Below are 14,214 nucleotides of genomic sequence, written 5' to 3'. Positions count from 1 at the left end.
GCCGTAGCTGAATGTCAGAACCTCAGCACTCGATAGTCTGGGAGGTCGTAAAAATTTACCCAACGGTGTTCATCGTGGAGAAAGGCATCTTGGGTGGGTTTGACAACGCTTAATCTGGGCATTAATGGTTTAAGAAGGCCCTGCTTTCTCGCCGGTGATGGTGGGGACTCCCGTCCTCAAAGAAGTTTAGGAAGAAAAATGGTTTCGTAGAAAAACCTGACATTTGGATCTGATGGTGGGTTCCATTTTCCGATCAATTCCGCATGTTTTATGTAATGGATTGATTGAACGGACTTAAGGGCGTTTTCTGAATCGATAACCCAAAAACTACACTGTAATGAGATGCTTTCCCCTAAATGCATTTATCATGGCGCCTTTTGAAGCTGAAGCTAAAGGTAAAGGAAACGGTGACCTGCATATGAATGTGGATTTTATCCTCGTGGCAGTTGGAAAACACTATGTTTGACAGCAGCTCTTCCAATATTGCAGAAAATGACTGGATCACTCATCCACCTCTTAACCTACTCACTAACACCAACCCAAGCACATAGACGCAAAACACATCATTACCGAAAGCCCACTATTCAGCTTTGGTGCATAACTTTGGCGCGCTGGCGACCGACCGGAAAATTATCATAATAGTAATTTTCATCCATTTTTCCGCAGTACAAAACAAAACAGAGGGAGAGAGAAAGACTTTCCACCTTTTTCCAGGTTCCGATACGGATCATTTTCGTGTTAGACAAAATTGACGGCACTGAGTTCATTTCACTGTAGTGATGTTAGGCAACGGGAAGAGACTAAATGGGGACAAGCTACATTGTTGCGACGGATTTTGATCAATCCTTTCATTTCTATAAACCGGAAATCATGCGCATAAAATGCTTTGGCTTTCGGGAAAGGTAAAGGTAACAGCATACACAGACAAGGTAAAACATTATCGCAGAGTAGAAAATAAGGGGAAAGAACGAGAAGAATCGGCAGTGCCGTAGCCAAACAATCGACGCGCGAAAATAATGCACCGGCAGGCGGTCATTATCCAGGGGAAAAGGTGATGGTGGTGGCAAAACCAAAGACAGGAAAAGGGTGAATGTATACACACATAGAAGGTTCTTGCCGGGTGGAGCGATTAGTGGTACAATTTACCTTCCATAAATCACGCTATCGCACGGGCAGACGGGCACATATTGTTACGATCGTCGACCGCGAAGACGGAAGTGTGGGGGGGGTGGGGGAGTTTTCCTTTACCGTTGCATTCTTGGCTTCTTGGGGCGGGGAAATGTGCAGCCAACTGCAGCCAAAAACCAGACACCGATGCAACAGCGCGGCCATGGAAATAGGCCAACCGGTAAACGCCAGCTGCAGCAGGTGGTGGAAAAACCCCACAGGGATTAGATAATGCTAGGTCTGTCGGACTCGGGTGGATGAACTCTCTGCCGGGGCCAGCATTGTACGGAAAGCCGACATCAAGCAATACATACAACATTATTTTGATTTTCACCAAACGTTCCCAAACATAAACACAACCAGTTCAAGATATAATCCAGATAATCTGATTACTGTTGAACAACCGCCGTCTTGCTTCAGTTCAAATCAGACGATCAAAAACGCTGAAGACAAACGGCGAACCTTTCGCAAGTGACACTGAATGCACACGTGCGTGGATTAATTTTCCTTCCCTACCTTGTTGCGGAACGGAACATAAAATTAAACATTGTAATGTTCTGAAAAGACAGATAAAACTGAAAGACAAGCCTATCCAACTTCTATCAACTAGAAGAACATTCTAGTGACATGGGGGGCCATCTTACCGGAACCAGTATGAGCGCTTAGTGAGCGTGAAATAATTACTCCCTGCTATCGTCCTTCGGAAGCGTTCATCTAAACGGCGGGATATGATCAACATTTGTTTTTTTCGCAGGACAAATATTAATGCATGGGGCATGATTGGTATCTTTTGAACGTAAGGGGCTCACCGTAAACAAAATAATCACAGCAAAATCTTTTGTTGCGCGAAAAGCATGACAGGAAATATTAAAGCACACATTTTTAACACATTGTGTCCAATGAATTTGAAGTTTTTTGATACACGTTTTATTTTTAAGCTTAAATAATCCTATTACATTGCATCAACGTTCTCGGCCTGAGCTTATCGTTTGCTTCAGGGGTTGGCACACATTTCCCGAAAGGGCCCTGATTAGTAAAAAGTTATCAGAACTGGTTACCAACAATTGGCTTAATGGTTTGAAAGTGCTATTAAGTCACTTTTAAATGTTATTCACCAATTTTTTTAAATTTTAAAGTGTCCTACATGAATGACATGAGTTAGAATAGCTCAAGTTTTTCCTTGAACCATTTACTAAAATTTACTAAAATATTAAGCTTCTTTCATAACATTTGAAGCAAAAACAAATCATAACAATTCATTTTTCTCATTTGTTTCCTTCTATACTTATTTATTTTGTTATACTTGAATGTATTCCTACAATCCAAATATTTTACAATAAAAAAAGCCTGATATATACCTTATTTAAGTACACTCAGAAAAAACGATAGCTCAGTTGCGGAAAGTTTTGAATACTGTGAACCAGATTCCGGTTAGGATACATAAAATTAAAACATTTTTAAACGGCCTATATTTGAAAAATAATTTAAAAAGTTCAAAGAAATTGTTCGAGGTAGTTGACTAAAATTGGTTTTAACATTCATTTATGGTAAAACCATGTGTGGTATCATTCAAAAGCCAACACGGATTTAGATGTTTTGATGGTTGACTTTGTCGACCCCTGGTTTACGTCAACTCCAAGCAAGGAAGCGATCTTAAATGTCAAATTTAATCCCCGATAATTGCCAAATGTCTTCATCTTCCAACCAAACCCGAGCGTGGCTTTTATCAACGCGCACCGATGACGGAGCACGTTGCGCAACCAATTTCGAGACCGAGCTTCGCGAACAAATCAATCAAATTGTTGCCGGGTTCACCAAAAAGAAAAGATAAACCAAAGCATCTTTTCCTGCGCCATTTTGGCGAGCAGAAGGGAAAAAAAGTTGCACACACGCTGAATAAAAAACGCATGGCACCAAATGAGGTTTCTCTTTCATTTCCCCCCCTCTGGGACGGTTTCGTTTTGCATCCTTCACGACAGCAATGATTTCTGAAAAACAAAAATAACGGCCACCAACCAAACATATCACACGCGCTCGTTTGCGTTTGGTTCCGTTCGGCTGGCGTTTCGGCCGGATTTCGGATTGCGCCATCAACCGATACCGATTGCGATGCTGCGCTTTGCGTACCGGTTGGCTGATAAGGTTTATCGAAAGTTTTTTTGCCCCCCTGTTCTCCTCTCACTGCGCGTAATTGTTTTATTCATTTGTGGGGCAGTTTTCCGTTCGAAACGGCAGCTCGGACATAAAACGAACCAAACAAATAACCGTTCGGGCGTAAAAACGACGAGTGAAAATGGCCACGGTTGCTTCGATCCAGCGAGCGCCTTTCTCCACGCCGCTCGGTTGCACCAATTCCGAGCATCCCGTGATGCACGATCGATGCACGCCGATTCGATTTCTGTTTCCCAAAAACTTAAACCGCGGGCGAGATCGTAACCAGAAGCGGTAATAAAACCGTCGCATCTCGGTTCGCTCGCCGATCGACCGTTTGATGAACGTCTATAAATCATTCATTCTGCACGGAGGGACGATTTATCGCGAGCATCTCCCCCAGGCCGTGGCGAAGGGTGAGATGAAGGAGGCAGGGGGGGGGGAGAGGGTAACGATTTTCACTATGAAAGCTGCACCCAAACCGCCGACGCCTTTTGCGCCGCCAAGCGCAAACGAACATGAAGAAAATTGCGCCACACGCCAAAGCCCTGTACCGAAAGGTGCGGTATGCGCCACCGGCATGCACTTCGGAGAGTCCTCCCACAGACATAACCAACCAGCCAACCCCCTCCCCCAGCTCACGCGACTCAGCGCAAGTAGAGTGGAAAACAATTATCTTCTGCTCGTCATTCGACTGACGAGGTGGTTTTGTTTTTCCATGCTGCTGCTCGTTTTCGTTTCGCTCTCGCAGGAGCATTTCTCCGGCAGCAGCGTCATTAGTATCGCGATCACCATGACCATCGTGAAACCATCGGCATCACCACGAGCCAACATCGTCATCAGCGCATGTCGATGTTTCAATGAAAGAATACGATTTGCGCTCCTTTCGTTTCTTAACGGCCACACAAACATCACCCGTTCGGAGATCTCATCGCCGGGGTTTCGTGTCAACGGACCCTGAAAGCACAATGTCGTCCCCTTCCTCCGCCGGACTAATGAACGCCGGAACGGATCCATTCTGACCCGCATGCGGCTGGGTGACTTTCGCCGGCAGTCTCGACTAAATGGCAACCCTCTTGCATCCGCCGTCCTTCTCGCCAGTCATTTGTATCACCCCGGTGTCAACGCGTACCGGGCGGGAGGTGAACGATCTTCATTAGCCTCCTTCGAAGCGCTAGTCGCCAGTCATGTTCGGGGGGAAAACATCTTCATTATTAGCACTCTGTTTGGTATTTTACACGAAACAGATAATTACTCGACGGAGAAACACTTTTTGAGATTCCTTAATGTCAACGTGAATAAAACGATCATCTGGAAAATTTCTTCAAACTCTTATTCTTATTTTCCAGAACCTTTTTTAAGCACACGTTCTAGAAAGGAAACGTTCTGTATTCATTGCCATCTATTACGAAATCTGTATGAATTTATACGTGACCTTCACATTTTTTTATCGCAATGATTTTATTGTTATTATTCATTCAAATTTGTTCACAGCAAAATTATTAGGACTAGAGTTGTGTAAATCTGATTCAGATTAATGAAACTGAATGAATCTCTCCCTTATAAGGGATTCATGATTCTTTCGTCGAGAGATCCTAAATTCTAAAGACACACCAACTGATGGAAAGTCACCAGCCATAAACGGGTTGAGGGACCCTTTGTTTTTGGTCGCATTGTCCACTCCTACGAAAGAATCGGGGAGATTCGTGACAGATCCATGAAAGATTCATGAAGATTCGTTAAGGTTTCGAAAGATTCATTAAGCTTTGAAGATTCGAATTCGCAAAGATTCATGAATCCATTTGAAGGAATCTTAGGTGAAAGATTCGTATGAATGAATCTCGCCAACAGATTCATTAGGCACAACACTAATTAGGACTCTATATTCCAATGTTATTTGTTACTTCTTTCGTTCTACGTGAACGAAAGTTATTATTTTTAAGTTATATATAGTTTTAAATGTATGCCACTTTTTCAATCATTCCATCTGAATTAAATCCTCTTAACGACTAAAGGATAGGTAAAACAAAAGCAAGACATTTACATAAATATTAACCCTGTATGCTACCTTGTAAATGGTAGAGGTAACAATCAGTTTTGAAATGTTAATGAAATAAAAAAAACATAACAGTAAAAAGCTGTGTTAACGTTCCTCAAAGACGTATGATCATAAACCATGCTATACATTTCGAAATAAAAATATTTCTCCTTATATTGACTTAAAGTACTTGAACTCTCGACGTTTTGTTGGTAGTCCGCATCTGACAAAATGAGGTGTATGTTTAAAATACAAACAAATGTTTACGAATTCAACCCCCAAGCATTCCGTTTGAATCCAAAGAATAACACGTAAAGAAATCTTCCCGTGTTAACTGCATTCTGTCAGATTACCGCCACTAAATGGTGTGTTATTATGTTTACCGTCGTTTGCGTGTCTGTTGAAATGAAACGCGAACACGTTCGCTTCTCTCGTTCGTACTGATTGAGTTCGTGTTAAGTACCATCGTCCAAATTTGCGCTGCCATCCGCAGGAGAGTCCTCACTCCACTTCCCCCCCCCCCCCCCCCCCCCCCCCCCCCACCTCCCGGGACGACCATCGAGACCGGTAACGATCGGTCAAAAAGTGCCTTCCAATCGGTGGCCAACGAACGCAACTCCCTTAACTCCTGAAATTGAGCAGCAAAGGAATGTGTCTGACCGTCGTGGAAGGATTCATCGACCCAGAGAGGGGGGAGAGGGGGGCGGAGAGATGCGTCACCGGGTGGGTGATGATGCAACCTTAGGCGGGATGAGGAAGGACTTTCGCAGTGAGTCGAGTTTGAGCAAGGCAAAATAAGAAGACCCGAACCGGCTCGTCCGGAGGTCACGGGCGTGCCGAAGATGGGATGCCAAGGTTGAGGCCCGGTATGGGTGCAGGCGCGATCCTCGACACCCGAGCCGACGATTAATCTCATCTCGCGCCGCGACTCGCCGATCGTGACGGAAGAGGTTCGGATAATGGGCAGCGAGATGCGGCTCAGATTCGTCCACCGTGGCTGGCTACGGTATTTTAGGGACGGCAGAGGTCCTCGGCGTTACGTGTTATCTGTCGCGCGGAAGGTTCTCCGAAGCCCTCTGAATTCCTGGAACGTGAAGAGTGGGGAAGAAGTTCAGCGACCCTTTTGCGAGACCTGAAGCCGGCGGGATGTCAAGTACGAAGCGTGAGCGTACATGTTGTTCGCTCTGTTGTTGTTGCTGTTGTTGCGTTCCTAACCTCGCCACCATCCACTCGCCCAGGGTCACTCCTTATCTCCATGCCTCGGACCACCATTCCCCTTTCCCTCCCATAACCCCTACCGACTTGGAACAATAAATTATCCTCTCGCTTGAGCGCTGAAATTATCGCAATTTTTCTGCCCACCCTCAAGTCCTCCGGCGCTGGTGGTCACTTATGCATGGTCGCACCACTCGCCCCACCCTCCCGCCCGTGGCATGGATGGGATGACCTCTGCAGAATCTTCTGTGCGGAAAGCACACGCGCGATGAATAATGTTCCTGCCATCATCACCTGCGTTCGGGTGCGACAAGGGCGGCAGAAAAATCTGCATCCGTTTTGAGACGTCGGTGGGGATGGCATTCCGGGTGGACTGAGCCAAGAACAACATACACCAAAACCAATCACGAGAGTGGAGTGCGAATTTTTGAAATAGTTTTCATGGTTGTTAGTCGCACGTTTCAGCCTCTGTCGTTCCACCCGTGCCGGGTCGATGCATGATGAAGGTGGTTTTCTTTTCCGCTTAGCTCTTGAAAAAAGTGGCCCCGAACGGGGAAAGAAGGTCCCGGACCGATGTGTTTGTTTTTGTAACCTCCGTTCTTTTTTTTCAAATTATTTTTAACTTGCTCGCGCTATTATCGTCCCGGCAGCGGAACGCGTGTTTCGCTTGCTGACACCGTTGGAAATCGGCTGGAATGATCACATTGGACGGCACATTTCATTCCGACTTGCATCCTTCCTTTATTCCACAGGTATCGTTTTCCCTTTTTTTATTTTGTTTATAAAACAATCCCACCGGAGCCTCCGTGCGGTTCGTCGTTTGTCCGTAGGTTGAAGTCTTTCGTACCGTAAGATGGCGCGAGATGGTTTCGCGCACGGATATATTGATTATCGGCGCATTATGCTAATGCCAACGGGGTTGAGGGTGCCGTATTGTCACCGCTGACGTACTGACACGCCGCGGTTGAACGTGGCCGTGAAGAAAAAGCCAGCGTAAGGAAGGTAATGCAGGCAGGAAAAAAAACACACACAGTCCCCAACCAGTCACGCTCATTATCTTCTCACGCGGGGACGCCTTAAGTGCCGGAATCGGGAGAGTAAGGAATGCCAGCGCACCGTGCAACAGTCTAACGCATCGCAGGCCGTCCCCTTTCGCTCGGCGAAGGGGCACTTTTACCCGTGCCCCGTACGTACGACGATTGGCCGGCGTATTTGCATAGTTTTTGTGTACGCGCCTTGTCGCCTTTCATTTCTTTTTCGCACGACCAGCCAGGACGACCGTCTAGCCGGCTAGGAGGGCTAGAATATTAATGCCCTTCCCTGGAGAGGACCCATCGGTAAACAATGCACGCGGTTGGAAAACTCCGGGCCACCGCCGTTCGCCAAACCCGGTTCGATGCGGTTCATCGAGAGAGTGCATCGCATCGTGGACCGATAACCCTCCACCCGGCTCTGGGGCGCAGAAGCACGTTGTTGAACATGCATATTCCACCGCCAGGCACCAGCTCTCGCAGCTTCCAGCCCGCCGCCCGAACACATGCAAACACCGAGACATGCTGCGTCGATGACATGTTTGTGCGGAAAGTAAAAAGCTTTTCCACGAAACGCAACTTCGCAACGTGGGCTGGCCCGGGCGAAGAAGCGAGCTGCTCGGTGGTAGTTGGTGATAATGAATCAAATGTTTGTCCATGCTCCGGTGGCGAACGTTGCGCTGCACCGAACAAATGCACTTCGCCATAAAGTTAATAGTCTGCCATAAAATGCAGATTGGTGTTGTTTGCTTTACGATGGAATAACTGCAGTTGTTTAGTCGGAAGGGAGGGATGAAGGGAATTAGGAACCATCAAAAGTTTTCATTAACACTTCTTATGTAAGATTATTATCTATTGTTTTGGTCGACTTTTCAGAACTGGATTCTACTTTAATGATGTGTTCTTGGAGCTTCCGATTTATCTTTTGTTTGCTATTTACAGTCGTTCTCAACATAATTTAGTCACATTTCTTTGAGTTTTATTCTCTTCCCAAACACACTTTTGACTCGTAAACCTTCTTCGGCCAATGTAGCCACAGGCAGCTCGTTAGCTGGCTCAATGTCGATCGTATCTGTCCCATAAAATGAAACTGTTAGACTGAAATCGAACAACTCCCTTTCGTTAACCCTTCGCTTGCTAGTGTTTGCTGATTTGCTCATTCGCGTCCCTAACGATTCTAAATCGTTACGTTCGTGTAAATAAATTGTACATAATGGCGAGGTGTTGATGTTCTATCAACGGCGTTGATTGCGGTTATTATTCGTTTTAATTTATTTTTTACATTTTTGGTGTTTTGATGTCTCGGTTTCAGGCGGGTATGGCTTTACGTTATGTTTAAGTGTGTTCATGTTTGTGGAATGTTTTTTTGTTTTGCAACTGGCCATAACAAATCACCTCATCATTTGGTTTATGTATTTTTAAGAGTGTTTTTCACGTTACTATTCCTATCCACGCATCGGTCACTGTCAAATTTGTACATTTTTCACCATCACCCAAACCTTTACACATACTCAACATACTTTGCACGATCAGCGGTCGGTTTCATGCACGGAGGATATTGGACCACTAGAGGAGGCAAGAACCTCAACCCTCATCCAATTCCATCCTTTCTCCCCCCCTCCACCGGGAACTCGCCCCCTGAACGACGGGGCAAAAAGCCGAGCAACAAACAAACCAACCAAAAACCAACCAATACCGTTGTGTTTCTCTGCTCCTAATTTTCTAGATCGCGTTGCACTGGTTACGGCACCACCGAGCTATACGCCACGCATGTATCATTACTTTCCAGCACACATGACACACCCCTTCTGTTACTACCCCTCTCTGGCACCGCAGCAGGCCCGATACCCAGGTACGTATACGTGTAGTGTTCGTAGTCGCCATGATCACCCTCCTTACGATACTTAATCCATCCCCCCTAATATTGGGTGTCCTTGCTTGACGAAACCCTAGCAGCTGGGTAGGGCATCCACATACACACACTACACACATTTATGCTCGCTGTGATTACGCGAAGTATGGCTTTTGAATGTTTTATATTTATAGCATTTTTATTTAATTTGTTTATTATAAGATTTTCATTCGCTACCTGCTGCACTAACTCACTATTTTACCATCCCACCCTCCCAATTTACGCGATAAGTCATACCCTTGCGGCCACGAACTAATGAAGCGCTTTCCGATTATGCAAATTTTTGGTTCATTTAACCTCCGGCAAGCACCGGCGAAGAAGTGCGTTGTCTTTTCTAACAAATCGAGCCTAACGGAGGATTGGTGGCGTAACACATTACGGTACACGGGAATCGCCGCTTCTCCCAACGAACCCTAAATACCTCGGACGGTGTTTGTAGGCGGTTGAAAAATTCAATTTTTTCGTACACTACCTTCACTTCACTAAATGATCATCTCGACGTGGAGATGATGGATGGCGAATGTCGCAACGAAGGGAGGAGAAATATTTTATTTAAAATATGTCAATATCTCAACAACGTCAAACAAGTCAAACGTCAAAAAGAAAAAACAACGTTGGTACCTCTAAACTGACCTTACATAAAGTGAGAGGAGTCAAATGAGGGACGATGTTTGCGGGCATTCATACGCCCACTCCAACCCGGGACGAGCCGGAGCCTGGTTGAAGTGTTTTGCTTTCATCTTCATGCTTTTCCTGAGATGAAAGAAATTCTTTCTTCACTTCGCTCCGTCAAGAAATCTCCGTTGAGCAAGGCAAAGAATGGAAGCTGCACCGTGTGGACGTAATGCTTCATTATACAATCGTCCGCTCTTACATTTCATCCACCATTTCAGGCCCGATGGGGTGCTGCGTTTCCCAGGAGGTGACTGTATGTGTGGGGGTCGACTCAGGTTTCACTTTCTTAGCCCAAAGTGTTCCTCTTGGCCCCTGTTGCGCGCACCTCCCCTCGTTCCGGGGGGGAAGGGCGACGAGTTTTATGTTCCCGCCTAGTTGCTCCGGATTGCCAACTCCCTCCGCAGAGCGATCCGCGACGGATATCTGGCGCGTAATCGCACATTTGTTCACCGTCATCGCGCATTCAGCGCACCCTGGCCATTTAGGTGCGCCCCACTGATTCGCGAGCTCGTTCGTCGGTTTATTGTTGTCCCTTGTCTGAGCGCCTTGTTATTAATTTCAATACGGCCCGACCGGTGGCACAATAGATGGATCTTACAGCAGCAGATTTCGCCTCCCAACACTGGCCGGATTAGGCTGCATTCCGTGGTGCAGTCTCTTAAGCTACTTAATCAACCCCAACTCCGCACTCCGAGCTCTTACTCGCGGGCCGGAAAGCTTTTGCCCGCGTGCGCCATTTTAATGCACCGCTTCCCTTTCGCTCGGGTTTTGGGGAGCGCGCGGAGCAACTAATTTACGAGCCATGGGGTTTTCACTTTCTGCAAAGGCCACACTATCGCCACTCGAGTGGTTGTGCGTTTTTATTTTATTATTTTCCCTGCTACTAAATTAAATTAAACTTCTACACGCCCCAACGGAGTTTACTCCCGAGCGCGCGCGCCTTCGAATGTGTTGTCACTTTTTACAACTGACACCTTTCCTCACGTTGAGATTCTTTTTTCTCCACTTCTTTATCATTATCTCCCGATAATTTAAAAAAAAAGCTTACTTTTCAACCACTTTCCGCGCCGGAGTGAAACATCGTCTTGGCCGGTTTCACCATCTCGTAAAGCTCTTCCTGTCATTTACGGCGAAAGGCTGATTACGTCACGGACGCAGATAAAACCTTTTGTTGGCTTATCATCCTTGTGAAAATAAATTATCTAAATCACTTCGTTTCAACCGGCAAGTCCCGGTTAGCGATGCGCATAAACAAATTTGATTCAACTCGTTTTTGGTAAATAAAATCCTCCCCTACCGAAGAAAGCGAACCGTCTGTATCGACGGTTTGATTCAGGAAAATTTGAATTTTTAAAATCCGTCACACAATGCTCGACGACGTGCGTCATCAGGTAGCCTTTTCATCAGTTAACTTTCGAACGATTTTAAACGACCCGAGGCAACTTAAAAGGATCGGTGACTTTTTGCAGTAGCATTTAAATATGAATTAAAACAAGTTCCCATTGAGTTCACTTGTATCGAAAGTTTACCTTTTGAGTGGAAAAAATCTTTGGTTCGTTTTATTGTATAGGATAAAATTTGTAGGTTTAATTAGTCTTTCTAAAAAATCAATTAAAAAGATCAGGGTTATTATAATCGCAATTAAGCTGCACTGTTGCTACGTTACACAACTCGGGAATATTAACCTTTGCCAGTCGTCTAAAGTTAATCAAAATTTTTGGAATGCATTCTTCAACTGCTACTGCAAACTGTTTTCCTCAGTTTCGGATGGAATTTTCGTGTTAACTCATTAATTTGTTTCCCTTTCGCCGGCCCCAATGCCCTTCCTTCCACTGCCGCGAAAAACCAAAAACAAAACGTTCGAAACCAAAATTTAATTATGCTTGAAGCATTAAAAGCAAAACTTCAAAAACGCGAACATACCGGGGCGGCAAGATAAACGACGGCGAAACACGCGGACGGTTCGGGTGCGGGTTCGATCACACCGGTCGGTCGGTCGATTTCAAACTAATCCCTCCCGGAGTCCCCGCCCCGGACGGGGCCACGCAATCTAAGCGCCCAGTGGAACACAAAAAAAACAACGAAAAACAAAACACCAACCATTTGGCCAATTATCCGAAAGTGAAACCGCCGTGCCGTGGGGCCAGTTGCGCCAGTTTTTGTGTTTTGGGCCGCCGCCATTCCGTCTTGTGTGAAAAGCGTCCATTCCGGTCAGCTTGAGGCTAGGGTTTGCGGGTATGGCCAAGGGTAGGCGGGGCGGTAGTAAATTTCTTTCCCCTAATTAACAAGCCTCCGACTCGTTGGCCGGGGAAAGATTTCGCTTGTCAAAATAATAGCTACAACTAGTGCGCGGGTACGAAAAGATGGTCCATTTACAAAAATAAGCTCGAAAAACATGCTGCAGAAAAGGTACAGCTCATAATTCGCGTGTTTACAAACCTTTACCCTCCCTGCTGCCAGCCTTCTCTTCTTTCCATCTCGGTTTCCTCTCGATAGCTGATATAACCGATGCGTCTCCGATGCGACTGTTGCTGCAGTTTCTGCTACTTTTCCTCCTTTTTAAATCTGATGTCTAAAACATTCCCCATGCTTCACAATGACGCGAACCTTGGTTATGTTTAGCTTGATGGCGCAATGTTTAATGATGTTTTCCTTTGCTTTCTTTTCCGCTCCACCCCATCCCCAGGGCTGTTTATGCGACCGGATGAGACAAACCTCTACACGACGCTCGAGCAAACGATGAGCAGCAATCCGAACGTGTACTTCCAGCGTGGTGGCGGTGTACATCCCGGCATGATGTACTGACCGGGGTCGAAGGTTCGTTACGGCCAACGGGCCTCAAAAGGCCGCCAGGGCGCATGGGAGCAGCCGAGAGACATGTCGCAGCGATAATGATAGTGTGGTAAATCGGAACGATACAGCTAAGGTTAGATAAGGGAGGAGATACAGCGGCAACGAGGGTGGTGTCTCGTACTAAGGATGCTTCCGTTGTGCTGCCGTGTTGGCGGAAGAGGTGATTTTAGATGCTAAGAACTCGAGACGACGCGCGCGAACAAACGAACGCACCACCGCAAATCCATTCAACACGAAAGGGCAACGAGACACGATCGGGAACCCGGACGCTGCTATAGTGCGATAGTTTTCATTTAGTTAACTTAGTAAGTACATCCATCACAGCGTCAAATATTTGTGAAAACTACCAAAACATCCTTCTAATGAATACTTTCCATTTTTGGTTCCTTTTTTACTTTTAGAGTAAACGAGAAAATGTGATCTCTCTACGGTAACTGCTATAACGAGGGCGAAAAACGGTGGAAAGGAAGGACACGGGTCCGCTTGGAAACGAGGGCCCGAGGAGAAAAGCAAATACATTGGAGGAGCTACCACCGGTACAAAATGTTCAATTGAGCAACCGACGCTGCAATCATCGGTGCAATTTATCATCACAGTCACAGCAAATAGAGGAAAAGCTTGCAAACAAAGCACGAATCAACAGTTTCACGATCCAATTCCTTTGTTCCTCCTAAAGTTTTCAAAGTAGTTGTCAGGAGCAACATTTAATGTCACATACGATTTGAATTTAGATACAGGTACACTCTTTGCTGATTGCTACCATTTTTTTTTTTTTTCATTTCATAAACGCAAAGTGTATAGAATTACCAGGCGGAGATGAATTACCGTGCGTCTCCAGTAGGATAGGATTCACCTTCCCCGAACGGAAAAGTTGATCTTCCCTAGGATGCACGTTAGAAAAGCTCATTAGTTTCATAATCGAAGACACTCTCTAGATCACTCCAGAAGCGTACAATTGTAGGAAGTGTTGCCTTAAAGATAAAGACAAATACAAACTACACCTCGAGCGAGAATCTTCATACTTTTAACCCATTCAGTATATCAGTAGAACATCTTTTTATACGATTGACGTAGATCGTTTTAAGGAAAACGTAGAGAATACTCCCTTACTATTTTAATGGCCTGTGATGGCCGCTTTCCGATAGGAGCGACTTTCATTTTCGAGATTAAGT

General features: G+C 45.6%; 1 protein-coding gene across 1 annotated transcript in view; it reads left to right on the top strand.

Annotated features, from left to right (window-relative positions):
* Positions 1–12,994, top strand: part of LOC131267361 (uncharacterized) — a 40,902-nt gene extending 27,908 nt beyond the window's left edge. Inside the window, exons 2-3 of the mRNA XM_058270225.1 lie at positions 9,329–9,454; positions 12,876–12,994. Of these exons, the coding sequence (XP_058126208.1) occupies positions 9,329–9,454; positions 12,876–12,994 (245 nt within the window). The remainder of the gene's footprint in view (positions 1–9,328; positions 9,455–12,875) is intronic.
* Positions 12,995–14,214: the final 1,220 nt, after the last annotated feature.

This window comes from Anopheles coustani, chromosome 3 (genome assembly GCF_943734705.1).
Source record: "Anopheles coustani chromosome 3, idAnoCousDA_361_x.2, whole genome shotgun sequence".
Lineage (NCBI taxonomy): Eukaryota > Metazoa > Arthropoda > Insecta > Diptera > Culicidae > Anopheles > Anopheles coustani.
This window is presented reverse-complemented; position numbering and strand designations above follow the sequence as displayed.